This window comes from Microtus pennsylvanicus, chromosome 4 (assembly GCF_037038515.1).
Source record: "Microtus pennsylvanicus isolate mMicPen1 chromosome 4, mMicPen1.hap1, whole genome shotgun sequence".
NCBI classification, from domain to species: Eukaryota; Metazoa; Chordata; class Mammalia; order Rodentia; family Cricetidae; genus Microtus; species Microtus pennsylvanicus.
In genome coordinates, this window is record NC_134582.1 from 34,044,769 (window position 1) to 34,066,660 (window position 21,892).

Here is a 21,892-nt window from a genome sequence, read left to right on the forward strand (position 1 = left end):
TTGGTGTCTGTCCTGTAACTTCCTTTGTAGACCAGGCTGGCCTCAAGTTCACAGAGATTCTCCTGTCTCTGTGTTCTGAGTGCTAGGATTAAAGGCACGAATCACCACCTGGCCAGAAAGAACTTTTTAAAGACAAAGCAAAAGAGGAAAGTTTCCATCAGAAAGCATGTGTTTCTTTCTTATTCCCCTCATATAGAAAAAGTCTAGCCCTTGCTGCATTTGTAGATTTTTTTTTTTTTTTGCACACCCTGGGCTGCTGGAGGCTGGCCCTCCAGATAGCAGTATAAAAAAAATGCAAAGTTGGGTTTCTAAATTATAATGCTTTCATATATAAAGAACTACTTTTGAACATAACGTGTCCAGCATTATTCTCTACAAAGCATATCTACCTGTAAGGCAGGCAAACCTCAAAAAGCTTCTGTTTACAGGAAAGAAACAACTAAATAATGCATTGCTTTTACAAAGATAAGGTGAGACAATAAAATTAGAAGTATGGGGCGAATGTCTTCTCTAAGAACAACAGAGAAATCTCCTGAGATCTCAAGTTGGGATCCGAATGTTTACACAGAGAGAGAAGCATTTGAAGGAGAAGGTAAGGCAAAGTCTTTAGCATGATAGCAATGGATGAGTCTGAGGGACAGAAAGCCGGCATAAACAGAGCAGAGAGAGTAAGTGTAGACTGGAGAGCTAGGATTAGAGTCAGGCAAAGCTTTTGGGGGTCAGAATAAGAACTTGTTTTTTAATAAAGATGTATTGGGAAATGCAGAACTTGAAAGGAGGGAAAATCTGAATGGTATTTTAAAAACACCTGCTGCTTTATAAAGAACAGAGGGAATAAGAGGTTGCAGCAAGAAAGCAATTCTAAGAGAAACTGTACTGTTTTATCTAAGGCTCATACTGAAAATAAAATCCATTATTTATTTGTATTTCCCTTAAGTTTCTCTGTAAAATACAATGTCACAATGTCACTAAAGTTCACAAATTTTATGATTTGTAATCTTAGACTGACCTAGTCATTTCATTTTAAAATTACTAATTTCTAATTCTGAATTCAATTGAATCCTTAAAAATAAAGTACTTGAAAACATTAAACTAAGTGATTTGAATCACGTGACCTTTTCAATTAAGCTTCATTTACCTGATCAATGAGTCAAGAGGAATATGAACACAAGTAAAGCAAAGTACTAACAGTCTGTACTACCTATAAAGGAACTGCACATTACAGAAGACTAAAAAGGCTTATAAATGATGTCCAAGTCTCCATTGAACAATTACCTATATTAATTGGTTAAAAAATGGCAGACTGGCAAAGGAGACAGAATGCTCAATAGAACTTAGAACATTAAAAGCAAAACATAATAAAACAAAGAAAAAAAATCCCTAACAACTAGAAATTAATTAAAGGAATTAATTTGTTTCTGTGCATCAATTTTTATAGCCTAATCAATAAAGGGAAATCCTAGAGGAATAAATATAGGTAACATTTTACACAAAACAATCAATGCTCAAATACATGCTTTATCACTACAAAATTATCTTGCTCAATTTTGAAAATTTGCATTTTTTCTTAAAAGAAAGAATGTATTATATATCAGCATTACAAAATGTCATACTCAAAATGGATAGCATTTAATTGGTATCTACTAAAGGATATTATCTAGAACAGGGCCGAGTACAGCATTTTACAAGAGCTGGACAAACATCCTGGGTTTTATGAGTACAGCATGCTGTCTTTTGCAGACCATAAGCTCTGATACTGCAGAGTGAGAGCAGGACCCATAAAAACGTAAAAAAATTGGCCACAGCTGAGTTACTACAAAGCTTTACCAACAGAAATATAAATCTAACTTTTTATAATTTTCATGTCCTGCAAAACTGTGATTTTTTTTTCTATACAGGGAAAAATGTAGGGCTGGGGCTAGAACTCAAGAATAGTGCTTGACTCACAAACATGAGGCCCTGATTTTAAACTTCAACATTGGAAAAAGAAAAGAAAAAAAAAAAGAAACAACTTAATCTCATTCTTATTATATCAGTTTCATAGTGCATGGTTTACATATGGCTCGTACCTGCAAATTAAAATGTATTTCTTTCATTTTTAAACCAAGTATATTTTATTTAACTTTTAGATATGTATCTCTGGCTGTCCAAGAACCTGCTATGCAGACCAGGCTTGCCTCACAGAGACCTGTCTGCCTCTGTCTCCAAAGTTCTGGGATTAGAAGGTGTGTGCCACCATGTTGGGCCAAAGAGATTTTTTTAAAAATATGTAATCCCTTTCAAATGAAAATGTTATTCTTAATTATTCAAACATACACTTCTAGTATATAAGGTAACTAAAAATTAAGAAATTAAAAAGGTCTTCATCACCTTTTACTCATTAACCTAAAGGGAAAAGAAATAGGACAGTTATGCGTAAACCTAAGTATCTTTAAATCTACATACCACAGATGCTCCTCTACCCGTCTGTGTACTTCCCAGCCACGGCATATTGATTGGAGTGCCAGGGTTGCTGTGTGTATATGGAGTTGAACCTTGGACAGCTGTTAAATCATCACGAGCATGTATCACCAAGAAATCTTCTGATCTACAAAGAAACATCAACTAGAATGAAAACATCAGTTCTTCATTTTTTTTCTCCCTGGAGTCTGTCCTGGAACTTGCTCTATAGATCAGTCTGGCCTCAAACTCAAGAGATTCACCTGCATCTGCTTCCTGAGCGCTGGGATTAAAGGTGTGCATCACCACCTGGCTCTTCGTTTCTTTTTTACATTCCAATTCCTTTTAAGAAGCTACAGTCACGACTTACTTACCACCCCTAGTCACGGCAGCATGTGCTACTCTGCTTACAATTACAAGCACTGTGTTTGAGACAAGTGCTGCCTGCTGTTCAAGAGGGCACTTAAATCTCTTAAGAAGGTTTTCCAAAGTTACAGTTCAGTGGATAAAAATCACTCATATTATATAACTGAATTAAAAACAAAGCATAAGAATACCCTTTGGTTTCTGTTTCTGCATCATCATCCACCCATGTATAGATCTGTGTGGCCAGAATTCCAGAAACATCGAGTTCTTGTACATCATGGCTGGAAGCAATTGCTATGCAATTTCTATTTGCCTGAAAAATAAATCATGTTAACTTTTACATTAAAAAGCCTAATGGGTCTATGAGCTACTTCTGAAGAAAATCTCTAATCTCCAATAACATGCACAAAAACATTTTTACCAACTAATATTTTAATTTGGGGGGGGGTTGGTTTTTTTGAGACAGGGTTTCTCTGTAGTTTTGGAGCCTGTCCTGGAACTAGTTCTTGTATACCAACTCGGCCTCAATCTCAGAGATCCACCTGCCTCTGCCTCCTGAGTGCTGGGATTAAAGGCATACACCACTATCCCAGCCTTAAATTAACTTTTTTAAAAAATGTTTTAATTTTTTATGGTGTTTTGCCTGCATGTATGTCTGTGTGAGGGTGTTGTATTCTCTAGAACTGAAGTTACAGACAGTTGTGAGCTGCTCATTTGGGCTCATTTGGAAAGAAATGCAGTCCTCTGGAAGAGCAGCCTGTGCTCTTATAACCACTGAACTATCTCTCCAGCCTCTTAAACTAATTTTAATAATTAAATTTTTGGTAATTTAATTTGGTAATTAAGCTTGAATGAAAGAAATGTTCACACTCTAGAAATTCTAGACCACCTAACAAAAAGTCAAGTAGAAATAAAAAATGTTTGAACTACTTTATTTCCTCTTTCCAAGCAGTTTCTCTACTCTTCCAGACGACTTTTATTGTCCTAATATTTGTACAACAAAAACACAAATAGTAGGCAGATGCAGCAGCAGCTCACACCTGTTGCAGCTGGGGACTCTGAATTCAGTGACCTCCAGTAAACAACCCACTGCTAACGCAGGCACTGCCTGTCCCGCTTTTCTCACTCTGCAGTCACTGGTAGCCCAAAGAACTGGTGTGAAGAGATTCATCTAATAGTGACTTCTTGTGCTACCAGATGTGAACTGTCTGTCCCTAGTCAGTGAAACTAAATTCTTGTGTTATCAAATGGCATCCAATAAACTAAAAATAATGTATTAGTTTGAATATAAGATACCATCACAACTCTCATTACAGGTAATACCCAATGAAACAAACGGAGAAAAAGCTTAATCTTAAGGCCATTTTAAAAACATGAAATGTAAAACAAAACAGATTATTTGTGAGCTACAAATTTTGGAAGAATGTAAAAATGTAATACCAAAATGTAGAGAAATAATTATATAACGTATTTATAAAAGTGAACAGCAGATTTCATATATGTAGATGACTATTTATAGTTACTCATACATTTTAAGGGGAAAGCAGATAATCCTGAGTGAGGACAGAATTTGTATGTGTGTGTGCTCATATGTACCCCCACACAGACATAGACACAAACACACATACACTCACTACTCAGAGTTACATAGATATTACAACTTGAGAACTGCCTAAGGGGTTAACTGCAGTTCTGCCTGGTCTAAACATAACTAGTTCACAGATGTTTATGATGAGATGAAATTAAAGATACAGGAAACTATAAGGACAGATGGCTAAAGAACAAGTTAGATAAAGTCGAGAAGATGGGTATAGAATATGAAAATGAACAATCTACTGGTAAAAGGCTTTCTAAGTGTTACAAAACATACACATGCTGAGGCTGAAGCAGGAGGCTCACCTGAAGGCAAAGAGTACCACAAAGGGTCTGGTTGATAACATTGTAAAATTAAAAATAAATATGTGCATATGTCCTTAGGTATACATAAAAAACCCATAATCCTACCCTTTTAAGTTGAAAAGGAAACAATAAGACACCAAAAACTATGCTGTATAGCAATCTGGGGGCAATTCAAGTGGGATAAGATTCACAAAACTTCACCCTTGGACTATTATACTTAACACTACCTCTTCTCCTGGAGTTCATAGATACCTCTAAGGAGGATGTTAAACAGAAGACTAAAGACTATAAAATAAACACAGAAACTGGACTTCTAATACATGAGTTTAAGTTCTTCAAATACCTTAGAAAGCCTCTGGATTAACGATGTATTATTTTCTATCTATTTTAAAGTTTTTGCTTGAAATTCAAATACTCAACACTGTTCTCTGCAGAGCAATAAAGTATTTTATTAGATGTATCTCCCAGATAATATAATAAACAAAACTCCATTAGCAAATTATATAATAAATTTAATAAAAGAAAGTTCTTACTGAGATTATAATTTAAGGAATGGGAAGTAAATTTGGAAGTAGAGTACTTTCACTGAATAAACTGATAAAGGTATTCTCCAGCAAGGAATAGTTGGAAGTCACAGAAAAGACATCTACGTACTTACTTTATTAACAGCAAAGGCAGTAATGATATCAGATTCCTTATGAATAATTCGTGCTTTACCTCCGGGATATCCCAAATCTGCCTCTATCTAAATAGAAGAGAGTATAATATTAAAATTTCTATTTTATTAATAAAACAAATGACCAAATCAAATTAATTTTAATAAAGTTTAAAAATACACCAATTCCAAAGGCACTATGGTAATTATCTCAGATTTATTTATTTTTATTTTATGTGCATTGGTGTTTTGCCTGCACATTTGTCTGTGTGACGGCCAGATTCCATGGAAGTGGAGTTAGAGACAGTTGTGAGCCACCATGTGGGTGCTGGAAATTGAACCCGGGTCCTCTGGAAGAGCAGCTTAACCACTGAGCTATCTCTCCAGAACTTATTATCCCAGAAAGAATTTGATGAGAGGAATTTTTCAAGCTTGTTTTCATACATAGAAACATGTAACTTCTTGAGCTGTTTATCCTCCTAAAGCAACAATGAACTAACTTTAAAGGATCAAAATATTTTAATTATTTTTTGCTATTTTGTTTTGTTTTTCAAAACAAGGTTTCTCTGTGCCACCCTGGTTGTCCCGGAACTCAAGTTGTAGACCATGCTGGCCTTCAAATCAGAGATATTCCTCATCTGTTGGGATTAAAGCTTCCTCACCTCTTATCTATCACCTGGCTGACATTATATGTGTGCATATATATATATATATATATATTGTTTTAAAAAAAGAAAACAATCTTTTTTTTCATTTTACATACCAATCCCAGTTCCCACTCCCTCCCCTCCTCCCTCTTCCCTTCCACCCACCTCCCCCACCCCACCCCCATCCACTCCTTAGAGAGGGTAAGGCACATTGCTTTGAGGAAGGTCCAATGCTTGCATATATATATTCCTATTATATCTAGGCTGAAGAAGGTATCCATCCAAAGAGAATGGGTTCCTAAAAAAGCCAGTGCATGCAGTTGGGATGAATCCTGGTGCCGCTGCCTGGCATTTTAATTACTGAAGTAAAGATCTCCCAAGTTTCTAAGTAATGTAATTATTTAATAATTCCTATAGTACTACAAGAAAGGTCAAGTGGTAATTAGTTCAGTCTTATAGACCACAAGGGTTCACTGTTGGATATTTTTGGTATTTTGTTTCCCCCTCTAAACCATCCACTCAAAAGTCCAAAGGCCATTCTTACTTCATAAACTAATAACAGTTGTTATCTTACCAGCCAGTTGTAGTTTACTGACTTCTGATCTAAAATAACCTTCCATTTAATAAGGAGAAACTGGAGTCCCAGAAAGGATGTAACTCAACCAAGTCAGTAATTAATTTTAGTAGTTGAATAAATATATTCAAGTGAGTTTACAGGAAGGACACATTTTGACATTCTGTTTATTCTAGAAAAGGCACATACATATGTATAACACCTTTGAATTCAGAAGAGAACACTTATAATCAACACTTATAATCAATATTTACCAAAATTAATTAGTTGGAAAGCTCAAAATATTAATTTATCTTATTTTACTTACCTTTAATGTCTAAAATAGATTACTAAGAAATGTTTAAAATCTCATTATGAAATGCAGAAATTATTATTTTGAAATTAGCATATAACAAATTTAGATAAAAATATCACCAATGGCTGCTCATTGATTATTTATTTATTTTAAAAAAAATATTTATTTATTATGTATACAATATTCTGTCTGTATGACTGCAGGCCAGAAGAGGGCACCAGACCCCGTTACAGATGGTTGTGAGCCAACATGTGGTTGCTGGGAATTGAACTCAGGACCTTTGGAAGAGCAGGCAATGCTCTTAACCTCTGAGCCATCTCTCCAGCCCCTGCTCATTGATTTAAAATAATCAATTTATTTTAAAAAATGGCCCCCAGAATAATTTTAATTGTAATTGAAGAGACTTATGCAATAACAAAGCCTATATATCCTAATATAAGCAAACATTATATATACTATATATATACACACACACACACACATATATATATATATATATATGTACAAAAGTCAAATATAGTCAATCTAAAATGTAACTAACTTACAAACATAAAACAATTTCAGTGTTTGATAACCAAACATTCTGGGTTGAGGTTCTAATTCTAAGGCAAGTATTTGCTCTGGCCGATTTCTGTATTTTTTAAAATGAAAACTCGATTTGTCCATTTATATTCCTGGTATCTAAAGCACCACACCAACGGGCTACTCCAGTGCTTGTGGATTATCAACAAAGTACACCAAGAGACCACCTCTGGGTCTAAAGAAACTGAAGGTATTAGAAGAGACATGACATTTTCACAGAACAAAAGAATCTACAGGTGATAGGCCCAAGGAACATGCTGGTTTCATGTGGAGAACTTTCCCCAACTTTACCATGGAAAGAAAGTGAAAACAAATTAATTTCAAAAACAGCTTTCTCAATATGGGAATAAATTCTTATCCTCTCATTCAAAACAATGTTTCTCAAGAGCATGGTATCAAAATTGCCTCCTTGATATTCAACTGGGTGGTATTTTAAATATGAAGGTTCTGAACACCATGTCAAACACACAATCAAATCACACAGGGGTGAGCAAAGAAATAGAGCTTAGCATCTCAACAGTTTCTGGTACAGTCTATGTGAGAATGACTATACAAGTAGGATTTTTTAAGATCTGCAGAACAGGCAGGTTCAGTTTATGAAAAGGCCTTAAAGGTTACAATAAAAATTCATTTGTCATATGAATGTTTAGAGGCCTTCAAATGATTCTGGAAATTCTGTTAGTAGCTGAAACATAAAGGATGTGAGAATGGCTATCAGAAAACCAGGTAAGACACTATAATGGCTCAAATAATAAATGAGGAAGACTGGATTAGGAAAGCAAGTATTACGGGGTTAGAATGGGATAAATTGTGCTTATGGGCTGTATTCTTTTAGCACGACTTAAGAGAAGCTGATTTTAGTTTTCAAGATTGATAAATGTTTGTTTTTTGTTTTTTCGAGACAGGTTTTCTCTGTGTAGCTTTGAAGCCTGTCTTGGCACCACTCTGTAAACCAGACTGGCCTTGAACTCACAGAGATCTGCCTGTCTCTGAATCCCAAGTGTTGGGATTAAAGGCATGTGTCACCACTGCCTGTCAGGAAGTCACCATTTACTGAGAAAAGTGAAAAAAAAAAAGTGGTCTTAGGTCAGGAGTAAGGAATGTATAGCCTTTAGTAATGAACTGGAACTAGTGTGATTTGAAATGTACCAGAACACAGATAATACTTAAACTGTAAGAGCAACCAAAAAGGAAAGTTAGAACAGAACTGAGTTCTTAGCACATGCATTCTCAAGGACAGATAAAAGTGAGGTCTGGTTATAAGTTCTCAGTGAACTGGCTAACACACACACACAAAAAAAAAACCCTTGGGGTTATAGAAATTGAGGTAAAAAACATTAGGAAACTGCCAGGGATCAATAGTATCAAAGGATACTGAAAGTTGAAATGAAGAAGACAGAAATTGGCAACTGAATTTAGCTTGCTTTAAAGCCAGTTATGCCAAGTACAATCTGAGTTGAATGGGCTAAAGACAGTACCTAACTATGTAAGGTTCTGACATCTCGTGACTAGAGAGGGAACTTCAGGGACATAAAGGACTGAAATTTTCTTTCTGAATTAAGACAGTTTGGTCATGATGTTTGCAGTAGGAAAACAGGGAAATGGCAATTTCATGGAAGAAAGTATAATGTCAACAGGTTAATAGAAATTAAATCTACAATAAACTATTATGATTGCTAAAATTTAAAAGCCTTTGATGTCGTATGTTAGAATGAAAGGTAATTGAGATTTTAAACACTGCTGGTAAGAACATAAAATGGTATAATTATCCAAGAAAACATTTAGATAATTTCCTAAAAAGTTAAAACACATACCAAGGTTACACACTTGCATCAATCTCTAGTACTGCAAAAATCTATGCCTGGTATGTAATTTAGCCATCTCTCCTAGGCATTTACGTAAGAGAAATGAAAGCCTATATACAAAGACCCTTATGCATAAATTTTCAAGGCAGCCATATTTGAAACTGCTCCAATATAATGTAATTAGCTCAAATCACTAGGAAAAAAAGATGAACAGATTATGACACAGCTGGATAATATAATGAGTATCAGCAATAAGAAGTCATGAACTATCAAAATACACAACATTGAGAAATCTCAAAATAATTATGCTAAGTAAAAAGACACGGGTTAAAACGAAAATACAAATCCAGGCATGGGGGCTTATGCCTGCAATCTTCAGCACCTCAGAGGCTAAGGCAGGAGGTGTGAGAGGTCAGCAGGGACTACATAGTTAGCTCCTGGCTGGCCTAGTCTTCAGAATAAGATTCTGTCTTAAATAAAACAGCAAAAATAAAATAATAAAATGACATATGATTTCATCTAATTCCTGAAGATGAAAATAAATTTAAACATTTGTAGTTACTTGGGGGAAGAAAAGGAGAGAGATGAGAAGGAAGAAAACGAGAAAGTCTAAAATGTGAGAGTTGATGTGTATAACTACCATCTTGAAGGTGGTGATGGTTATCCCAAACAAGCTAGATTATTTAAATATGTAGTTACTTAAGTTCACAAAATAATGGTTTTAGTTTTTAAAGGCATCACATGGTTTCCTCATAATATTTTTACACATGTGTATTATACTTGGTTCTAATTTGTCTTCCTTTCCTACTATCCTCCTCTTTCCCTTCTGCCCCTCCTATGTTGGTTTCTTTCCTCTCTGCATGTCACAGATACTCCCATTATCCTTTGTTTTATAGTTATTTCCTCATGAAGCATTCCATCCTAGACAAAAGGAGGGACACTGTTGAAAATTTAAAGAAACTAACAAAACTTAGAAGGCTCAGGAAACTAAAGAGTTACAAAAGGTTGACAAGGTCCCTCCTTCAAAAAAGGCTGTTTGTAGGGACGATTGCAAATTGGGCCAGGAGCTCCAGAGAGGCAGGTTTTGTGAGAGTCACCATGTAAGGCACACTTTTCAGTGATGTAGCTGCTTTAGAGTTGCACATGCTCAAGCACACAACCCTAACAAACTCAATAGGAGCTGTTTCTCCCGGCTGCCATGAGATCCTCTCTGGGGTAAATAGGTTTATTCAGTCACATAAACACACCCCTTTTCCTCTTTTCCTTTTCGTTTAAGATGTTTGCCTCTCCTCTCACAATCCCCTTTCTGGTTTCATAACCTATGTAACACACACACACACACACACACACACACACACACACACACACACACACACACACACACTTACATACAGGTTCATGTAAAGAAACATGATATTTATCTAGTCTGGCTTACTTTGCTTAAAATAATGATTTCTAGTGTCATCCATTTTTCTGTGTCATGATTTTGTTTTTCTTCATAACATTTCATTGTGTACATGTACAGCATTACCAATCCATCTATTGTCAGATACCTACGCTGGCTCCATTTCTTAGCTATTGTGAATAGTGTAACAACAAACAAAGATGTGCCTCTGGGGTGTGTTGACTTAGCCCAGAAGTGGGTCTAGAGGAATTCTATTTTTAGTTTTCCGAGGAACCTCCATATTAATTTCCCTAGTGGCTGTACCAGTTTATACTCCTACAGCAGTGAGTAGGGCTCCTCTCTGCCTATATCCTTGTCAACATTTGTTATGCTTTATATTCTCGATGGTGGCCATTCAAATTGGGATGAGATATAATTTCAAAGTAGCTTTAATTTATATTCTCCTGTTAATTAGGATAAAGAATAGTTTTTCAAATTTTTTTTGGCCATTTGCATTTCTTACATAAAGATGTTTCCTAAGTATAGCTAAAATAGTTAAGATGGTAACCAAACAATGACTAGTTTCATGAAGCATGGACAAGTCTTTAGACATATGTCAAGAAAACAAATTTTATAGAAATAGTATCAAAAGAAAAATAATTGAAAAATATTTTTTTCAATTTCCAATAATAAATACATTATTTAGTATAATTATCCAAGCAAAGAAAATTGTTACCTAAAAAAAAATTGTTGTATTCTCTCAACATAAAAATTAAAAAATCCAAAGTATACAAACATCTATCAGCTTTAGATATAATATATGCATTATATCAAGTCAGTTTTTATTAATTGCATAGGATTAGTCTATTTCACTAATTCCTTTGGAAAACAATAAGAATTAATGTCCCTAAAAATATTTTCTGAGAAAAAATTTTCCCCTAAAAATTATCAATGCAAGATTGTCTTAAATTTCTCAGTCATACAATTTAGATCGGATGAGTTAAATATCAACATAATGTTGTAGCCACAGAAATTCTATGAGTCATTTATGTTTATACAAATTCTTATGTGCTCTGCTTTACTTCTCAAGAACTTAGGCACTTACTACACACAAGAATACATGTTACATGCTATTTTGAAGCAAAATAAATACTATATAATAGTAATTGCTATAATTTTCAAATAAGAGATAAATTTAACAACGCTATTACTATATTTTACACTTCTTGATGTAATTACATTCCCTAAACTTGAAAGGTATTTACTCAGAAAAATCTGTAGCCAACAAAGAAACATTCAACTCCCTTTTAAAACTGCATTCTTTTAATTACTTAAAGAGGACCAATTTTTATGATTGCAACAGCTAAATTGTTATGATGAAACAACAAACTGAGCAGATACGCTTCATTCCACTGGAAACCAAGTTCAGTTGAAAACTAAAATGCAAATTTCTTTTTGTTCTGGTCAAGAATGCAATTTTTAATTTCAGTTGAATGACATTATGTACCTTATTGATGTTTGGCTCCTCCATCATAGAATTTTTGATGGTTTCATTGTTGTCCTCTAATAACTTCATTAAGAAAGAATAATCACATGTCAAAGAATAAAGATGAGATGTAACATGTACAACACTGAAGTATTTTTTAAACTTATATTTGTAATCAAATTACTAAAAAAACAAGGAAATGATATCTTCTTAAATTTCATATATTTTAAAAGGAATGCATGTTGGAGAGGGCCTGGTTAGGGAGTAGGATATTTTGAAGGTGTAAAAATTCCTTATCTACAACTATACATTTTATTCTACTGCATGAACAATTATTTTTAATCATTTGTTTTATAATGCTGACATTAAAATAATTTTTTGTCTAAGGCACCTTATATGTGTAAATTCAGAATTTCTGGTGTCAACTGAAAATCAAAGTCAAACTATTGTCTTAATACTATATTACTTCCATGATACATAATTCCTGCAGAAAACCTCCTTGGTAGAAAATTCAAATTTCTACCTTTCAAATTCTCTCCTACTGATGTTGCAAGGAGGCATACAGCCTTACACAAAGATGTCAAAGAGAAAAGTTGAGTCAGGACTTTAAAGTTCTCAGAAAATTAAATATCACCAAGACAGTGCAAAGATGTTAATTGTTAAATCCAACTTTTGTTGAGAGTGGCTTTGACAGCCTACCTACAATCATGTAAGATTAATTTACAAATGAGTACAACCATTTTCTAAGAAATTTTAGTTTTTTTTAAAAAAAGGAAACAAATAAACTATGCTATGAGGGAAAAGTTCTGAGATACATGAGAATTTTAAGATACGATAAAGTCAGATAAAGAAATGGTAAATTTTTATTTTCAATCACATAAAGGAATAAACAATGGCAGCATCAAAATATTCAGCATGCCATATATCAATCTTCTGAGTAACTAAATTCATAATGGCTTTAATGATCACTTTATTAAAAATAATATACAAGAGGCACTTTTATGACTACCCAAAACAGACTACTTAATTCCTAGTAAATAATTTTCTACCAACTCTATAAATTTAAGAATCTATTTAACTCTATCCAACCTAGTTTTTTTATATTCCTCTACTGAAATTTTCTTATGAGTATCATGGTCAGTAATAAACTACAAGGCAATAACAAATTCTTATTGCCAAGTCCAGAATGGGTATTGAGTAGGAAATCTTGCATCCCATAAAACCCAAGACCTTTTTCTTTCAAAAATAGAGTCTTTTGAGACCTCATTTTCTCCTTAGTCCAGACTTGAGTAAAAATCTGTGTCTATAGCAGAGAATGAGAAAACAAAGACAATGGAAGCCACCTGGCTCGGACCTTTATCTCTCCTCCCATCCTTCCACCCTTTCTCCACCCCAGAAAAACAAGGTCTAGCTCACCTACCTAAATTTACACTTGTGCTAGCTTTTACAGCTTCCTGTAAATTATAAAATGGGTACAGAGGGTATGGGGGAGCATTAGCCACCCCTGCCTCCATTTAGTCAAAGTGTAAATAAATTCATTTTCCTGTGAAACAAACAAACAAAAATTCACAACAACAAAGTTCTCATAACTTTCAATGAATGTGTTAGTGTGTAAGTTTATTATAAAAACATTGCAAAGAGGCTCAACAGTCATTTTGCAGATTAAAAAATTCAGAAAAATATTTAGAGATGCTACGAAAACTGTTAATACTATGTTCATATTTTTGTTTTAAAACTATAATAAAAAAGCTTTCAGTTTTCCATTAAGGTATTATGAAGCTCCCAACAAAGATAAGACTAAAACTGTTCCACATTCCTCTTTCAGAGTATGTACAGAATATAGCACTTACTACTTACTTGTGGGCTCAGAACAAAATGAAAGTACAGGACATTTGTTAAAAATTTAAAAATGTCAATAGTATATTAGACAAATATTAAACCAATTGTAACTCTACACCAATAAATTAAGACAGATTAAATAAAAATGTGCAAGTTTACTCATTAACTGTTATTCTCATATGATATGGCATGGTTATACCACTCTATTTCTCTATGCTGAATCACTGAGAATATCAAATCTTCATATGCATGTTAAAAGGCACACTACAGAAAAAGGAGCAAGCAGAGTGAACTTTTAAAATCTAGAACAATGTAGCAGTATTCTTAAATATTACATAAGAAGATGTTTAAGATAAAATATACCTTTCTACTAAGTCATATATTCTATTCACTGTTGACTATTCAGTCAACAAATTCACTGTTAACTATATTTGTTCATTTTCTTGAACTGTTTTAGTGATAACTCACACATTAAATTATAATCATATTTTACAGTTACATTACTAAGTAAATGGCATTCATATCTGCTTAGATTTCAATATATTATCAAGGCATTCACCTTTAAATACTTAGCAAACATGCTATATTTTGTGTGGTATGATCACAGCAAATAGTAAATAACACATTCAATCATTTATTATAATTGGTACCAAGGGAGGGAGACATGGTGGAATCACATAATTGCAAAAAGTAAAAAAATTTCAAAAAATTTAGTATTTAAATTGAGAGTTATGTATAAAAATATCCTTTGACATTTGATGTTATCTTGTTTTTTTCTTGTCTATTGTGAAGCCCTTCTATTTTATTTTTCCAACCATATAGCTTTTTTCTCTTCTCCTACTTCAAAACCAGTCTTTGGACCATGTTCTGTCATTTATAGACTCTGTTAATGACTCCAGAGAAGTAACTGGCTAACTATAACTGTGTCTACTGTTTAGGTTCACTTGATAATTTTTAGATACAAATCATTTATATTCAGAAGGCAAGATCTTCATGCTAACCACTATTTTTTTAGTAGCACTGGACTAATGATCCCTCCCCCCAAACATACAAAACAAAACAAAAAAACAAAAAACCCAATCCACTGTAAAGATATCGAGGTATAACTTTGCTATTTCAGTTTAATTATAAACTAGCTTGGATTTGTAAAATTGCCTTTATTTGTATGTAATTTCCAGAAGAAAAAAATACACATATTCAGAAAGTTTCCAATAGGTAAACCCAGTTTCAACTAATTCTAAGACTGACTTCTCTTAACTATCATATGAAAATCAAAGGAAATGTTTCCTAAGAAAAAGGTCATTATAAAGCAAAACACAGTATGCAAATATCAGAATCTTAACTCAATACTTCAGAAAAAAGTTCCAATTACATTAATTAAACTGATGTGTGAAAATGTTGTCCCTTCCTTTTTAACACACCTTTATAAACATTAATTGTTATACCAAATGGATTTTTTAAAAAATGCGCAACTTCAATTATTTTAATGATTACAAACAATATGAAACACTCATAATACTATAGTAAAGAGTTTTAACATCTACAAACCTCATTTAGACATCGTTTCTTTGTGAATATATTTCTGATAAAAGTTTCTTGAATTTCTTCCTGTTTCACCAAGTACTGCCAAAGTCTCTTCACAGACAGTGCCAAATGATTCTTGGATCTATAGGTACAGCAGATTTAATTACCTCAGACTTGACATTTCCATAGCACTCTACCACAGTTTACTATAATAAATTAGATTGCACCTCATGATCTAGGAAAGCACCCAAAGAGCTTTTCTACAGAGTCACTGACTACTATCTTAGGGTTAGTGGACAGTGTGGTTCCCATGACTCCATCACTTTGGTGGGAAAGCAGAAAAGGTGAACATCCCTAATCTGAATGCTCCAAAATCTACAACTTTTTTCTGGTTTTTGATTTTGTTTTGTGTTTTTGAGATAGGTTCTCATGTAATTATGGTTGAACTGGAACTCACTATGTAGACCAAGCCGACCTCAAATTCACAAAGACCTATCTACTTTTTTGTCTCTGCTTTCCTAGTGCTGAAATTAAAGGCATGTACCATATACTTGGCTAAATTTTAATACCTTTTAAGTGACGACAGGACACCCAAAATGTTTTAGGTTTTAAAACATTTTAAATTCTGTACTAGAGATACTTATTCAACCAGTAAAATCTTATTCTCATCTGCAAATGATATTTATGGCTGAGCTAATAAAATGTTATTGACAAAAGCAAGAATAGGTATGACCATAATTTCCTGACCTTTAAATCAGGGTCATGGGTGTTAGCAAGAAAACAAAACAAAACAAAAAGTTGTGCTTACTAGAAGATAACTAGAAGCAGAATTCCTTAATGTGTTTGCTGTGGATACAATAGTCTATAACTTTCTTGTTACTGGCCAAAATTGGTTTAAGAGCTCTACAAGAACATAAATGAACACTAAAAAACTAAACATACTCTTCAGTTAAGTGAACATTTGTTTGGGGCAAGACTTTCTAGATAAAGCAAGTATTGTATAAACTGTTTTCTCTTCATGCATAGTACAACAGTTGCTGAATAGCTATTATTCTTTTGCAGAGCAGGAGTTAATAAAAGCACATTCTTCAAGCTGTATCTACTACTTCAGCCTTATCTGTTCCATATTTTCAAAAACTCAAGTTTTTGAAACCCCCTTTGTTATACATTCTTAGTGGTTGCCTTTACTCTGCAATGTCAGAGTTACCTAGTAATGACAATGCATCCTAAAAAGCCTAGAACAATTACTATCAGAACCTTCAACACAAATGCTTGGTGACCTTTGATATCTATGTCTTATAACAAAGACACATCTGCTCCTAAAACTGAATGTTAAGCATGTACCAAAAGTATTTCTTCCTCTAAATGTTCCCAAGGACAACCTGGTTCTGCAAAACTTCTTAAAAAACGAAACAAACAAACAAACAAAAAACCCCACACTACCAACAATAACAAACAATATCCATGGTAAAACCTACTTGAAAGGAGTGTTTGTAGGTTCTAGTAAAGCTTTGTGACGGAGTATTGCAGGACCTGCAGACACACTCTCTTCACAAGTGTGACTGGAGATATAATTTTGAGGAGGTCCACCATGGATTTCAAGTCGTCGGAGAAGTACTTGTTCCCAACACTGGAGAGTTTTTAGGACTGCATGACAAAGAGGTGAACTGACTGGTAGTTCTGAAAAAGGAAAACACAATTGGTCCACGGTTATATTCTACAGTAAAATGCTTATGAGAAAACAATGGATACTAATGAAATTTAGTAGGGATATGTGGGCACTGAATCTGGTATTTTTGAAGATAAAGTGACATAAATCTTTACAACTATTCCAACATTACTGCTTTGGAATTTAATTTCACATGAAAATTATGCTTGAAGATTATATGAAAATGTTTATGGAAGAAAAATTAATTGCTTTAATGTCTGTAACAGGCCTGAAAGCCATCTGACATTTTTGTTTAGAAAATGAAAATAATAAAGTTTAAAAAGTTCAATGATCCTTACCATGAAATGAAATACTACTTCAGCTATACTACTTCATAGTCTTGGGTAGCAATCCTAACTACTTTTATCTGCCCACATCTGGTAACAGTCTTAATTTTCAATTCTGAAAATTACCTACTCATTTATTATAGTAGAATGACTATAAACTTATCATTCCAACAGTCATACATTTTTTTCCATTAAGTTGGTATTTTATTATTTACTTTAGTGTATGAATAAACACGGTTCACAGCTGAAGTGTCTTTTATAAGAGTACCCTTCTTTATTTCATATACAGCACTCTCCTACTTTGGAACTCATCACTGTGTTTCAAGGTTTATAGGTTTTGTATTAAGTCCCAGGTAAGACATAGTCTAATATAATAATATCAGGCTCGGGGCCTTTGATTTCTCAAACATTTCCCTCCTCAGCAGGTAACAGTATGATAGAAAAATTTAAAAATAGTTTCTACCTGAAATAAATGTATATTTTACTAAAGAAACTCATTATACCTTTTCTTTATTTAAAATATACACACAGAATAACAATTAGCACTGATTCATATTAAGATGTTCATTACCTGCAAGATCATGGCCTGCAAAGGGATAGAAAGTCTTCAAATTGCTGAGCACCAACTGGACCATAGCCAATCGCATCAATGACCAACTAAAAATAAAAGTTTCTCTGTTTAAACATTTGTACAGGGATCTAGAAAATGATGTCACCCTTTAACATAACTATTTCCCTACAAGGAATTAGCCCAAAGATATACTTCTGTAAAACCAAAATAATATAACTAGTTATTCATGTCAGCATTATCTAAAACAACAGTTAAAAAAACCTAAATGCCTGTCAGGAGAGTAGGGGCTAAATAACAATAATTTTGTAGATTGAAATTTTAAAATAACAGTAAAAATGAAATATTACTAAATGAAATATTAATATTGCTAAAACTACAGTATCAATAGTAATAAAAAAGCAAGCTTAGGGGCATCTTGTGTATGTGTGTATACTGTCATCAATTTAAGAAAGCAGGGGAAATAATACAGATGTCCTTTATTTCTGTAATCAGAAGGATATAGGAATGAATAAAAATGGCTACCTTTACAAGTGCCAGGGAAAACATAGCATAAATGAGAAACATGAGGCTTCTGACTTTACATTTCTAGATAGTTAAAATTATTTCTGCTTCTCTTTAATTTTAAATATATCATATTTATTTATATCTTACCATACTGACTTTAAATCATGAACTGTGCAAAATATGCACAACATAAAGTCTAGCATTTTAGCATTCTTGACAATAGCACACTGACTGTTTTGGAACTATCACCATCATCATTCTCTACAACTTTCCATAGAACTGCTAAAAAAGAACTATGCACTTTTCACTCCTCTAGTGACTATCAATTTGACTGTTTAATGCATTTAGTAAAGTAGAACACACACAATTTACTTTGTTTTGACTCTTTGTATAATGTCCTCAAGATTCATCCATGTATCATGATTCAGAATTCCCTTCCTTTGTAAAATATAGTAATTTTCTGATTACGTACATAATACATTTTGCTTACTGAGTCACCCAACAAAACACTTGGATTTCTTCATACCACTGCCCATTATGAAGTTGTCAATTGGATGTACAAACACGTTTGAGTTCCTACATTCAACTCTTTTGGTATATGCCCAAAGTAGAATCACCAAATTATACTATAGTTGTACTTTTAAGTTTTAAAGAAACTATTTTATCATTTTCCAAAGTGGCTGTACCATTTTATAGTCCAACCAAAAGAACACAAAGGTTCTAAATTCTATCTGGGTCAATACTGTCATTTTGTTATTTTTGTAGCAGCCACACTAATGGGAATGAGATAACATCCCACTGTGGTTTTCATTAACATTTCCCTAATAATCAGAGTATTTTTCCAGTGTTTATCAGCCATTTATATGTCCTCTTTAGAGAAACACCTCAAACTATTTGGCCTCCTTCTCCTGACTCTTGCTTTTTTCCAATACTGAGAATTAAACCTGGGCCTTCACAGATGTAAGACAAACAACTGTGCTACAAGTGACCTACATTTCCACTTCTGACCAGTTTTTAAAAGTTTTTTTTTAAATTGTTGGATTATATAATTTGGCTTCTGAGCCATACATATGTTTATATATTCAAAAAGTAAACTAAAGTCAACAGAGAAAAAAAACACCAGTAAGCAAAATCTTAGTTTTTCAATAGCTATTGTCCAAAAATCTACTTGTTTCTTTTCAAACTTTTATTAACCCATCATTAGCATGCCATGTCTTAATAAAATATATTGCTGCTCCAATGTAAATAACATATGAATAAGACCACTCAAAAATATAAAGCCAACAGTGAACCATTCAAATTGATGTTGAGAATAGTGAACACTTAAGGCATTTTTTTTCTTTAAATCACAAAAGAACTGGAGAGATGGTTCATAGGTTAAGAGCACTGACTGATCCTCCAGAGGTGCAGAGGTCGATTCCCAGCACCCACATGGTGGCTAGCAATCATCTGTAATGAGATCTGGTGCCCTCTTCTGGCCTGCAGGCATATATTCAGGCAGAACACTAGATTCATAATAAATAAATAGATCTTAAAAAAAATAAGGATATCTTATATAATTAGAGGTCTACTAAACAGTCATTTGATATTCTTTGTTGACATTGTAAGATTTATATGTGCAAAAAAATTAAAGCATAATATGAAAAGATTTGTGTGATGTACGATAAATGATAATGTTTTATCAAGGGATAATCAAACATTAATTGAAAATTTATTGCAGAAAAAAGGAATTTAAAAATTTCAACTAGATAAATAGTATAGCAATTCAATAGGTTATTAATTAGATGTTACTTTTAAAAATATTATTTATATAGGCCAAGTTGATTTTTTTTAAAGAAGCTTAACATACAGTATTTCATACCTGAATGAATTTGAATTAGAATGTTCCTGGAGATGGGGATCAGAAGGTAAAGTACCGTCATCATTATCATCTTCATCATCATCCTCATCACTTTCTTGACTCTCCTCAGAATCATACTCTACTCTACTTTGGGAAGGAGGTAGAAAAGGCTGAAATAAAAATTATATACCTTATCATTCAAATATTTGATTTAATCTATCTAATCATATAATTCATCCCATTTGTGGATATTTCACTATAAGCACAACAACTATTATTTACCACACTGTGTTTTTGATATAATTTTATATATTCACCCAGTTAACATAAAAAAAATTTTTTAAAACAATCTTATTTGCATATCAAAGCCAGTTCCCTTTCCCTCTCATTCTTCTGCTTTCCCCATCTTCTTGCTACTCTGCCCCCATCCATTCCTCAAGAGGGTGAGGACTCTCATGGGGAGTCAGCAAGTCTGTCACATCACTTGAGGTAGAACCAAGGCCCTTCCCCGTATCAAGGCTGAGCAAGGGATACCTCCATAGGGAATGGGCTAAGAAGAGCCAGTTCACACACTAGGGATACATTCTGGTTCCACTGTTAGTGGCCCCACAAACTGCCTAAGCCACACAACTGTCACCCACATTCAGAGAGCCTCATTCATTCTTATGCAGGTTCTTCAGCTGTCAGTCTCACTAGCTTGGGGACTGCTTTTGTTTCTGTGGGTTTTCCCATCATGGTGTTGGCCCTTCTGCTTGTAATATTGCTCCTCCCTCTGTATGGCTGGACTCCAGGAGTTTGGCCCAGTGCTTAGCTCTGCAACTGCTTCCATTAGATACTGAATGAAGGTTCTATGATGACCATTAAGGTAGTCATCAATCTGATTACAGAGGAAGGGCATTTAAGGTACCCTCTCCATTATTGCTTAGATTCTTAATTGGTTTCCTGCTAACCCCGTAATAGCTCCCCCCCCTTTTTTTTTGCTTCTTATTTGAGCTTGTTATGCTGTTCGACTGAATGCAGAATAAAGACCTTTCCAAAGCTCCGTGTGTGGTGAGGGCTTATGAGCAAAGAAGTCGGGACCACTAGGGGTGCACCCACCCACTGAGACAGTGGAGCTGATCTACTGGGAGCTCACCAAGGCCAGCTGGACTGCTACCAAAAAAGCATGGGATAAAACTGGACTCTCTGAACATGGCAAACAATGAGGGCTGATGAGACGCCAAAGACAATGGCACGTGGTTTTGATCCTACGCAATCTGCTGGCTTGGTGGGAGCCTAGCCAGTTTGGATGTTCACCTTCCTAGATATGGACGGAGGGGGGAGGACCTAGGACTTACCACAGGACAGGGAACCCTGACTGCTCTTTGGACTGGAGAGGGAGGGGGAGAGGAGTGGGGGGGAAGAGGAGAGGGGTGGGAGGAGGGGGAGAAGAGTGGGAGGAGGGGGAGAAGAGTGGGAGGAGGGGGAGGGAAATGGGAGGCTGGGAG

General features: G+C 34.2%; 1 protein-coding gene across 4 annotated transcripts in view; it reads right to left on the reverse strand.

Moving 5' to 3' along the window:
- Dmxl1 (Dmx like 1) overlaps window positions 1-21,892 on the reverse strand; it is a 148,040-nt gene that overhangs the window by 23,508 nt on the left and 102,640 nt on the right. For 2 of the 4 annotated variants that reach the window (XM_075968684.1, XM_075968688.1), the window contains 8 exons: window positions 20,427-20,575; window positions 18,062-18,147; window positions 16,974-17,175; window positions 15,520-15,637; window positions 12,154-12,216; window positions 5,363-5,449; window positions 2,997-3,118; window positions 2,446-2,587 (listed from right to left, as the gene is read on the reverse strand). In XM_075968684.1, coding sequence (XP_075824799.1) covers window positions 2,446-2,587; window positions 2,997-3,118; window positions 5,363-5,449; window positions 12,154-12,216; window positions 15,520-15,637; window positions 16,974-17,175; window positions 18,062-18,147; window positions 20,427-20,575 — 969 coding nt within the window. The remainder of the gene's footprint in view (window positions 1-2,445; window positions 2,588-2,996; window positions 3,119-5,362; window positions 5,450-12,153; window positions 12,217-15,519; window positions 15,638-16,973; window positions 17,176-18,061; window positions 18,148-20,426; window positions 20,576-21,892) is intronic. The other 2 variants (XM_075968687.1, XM_075968689.1) reach the window with 1 other exon arrangement.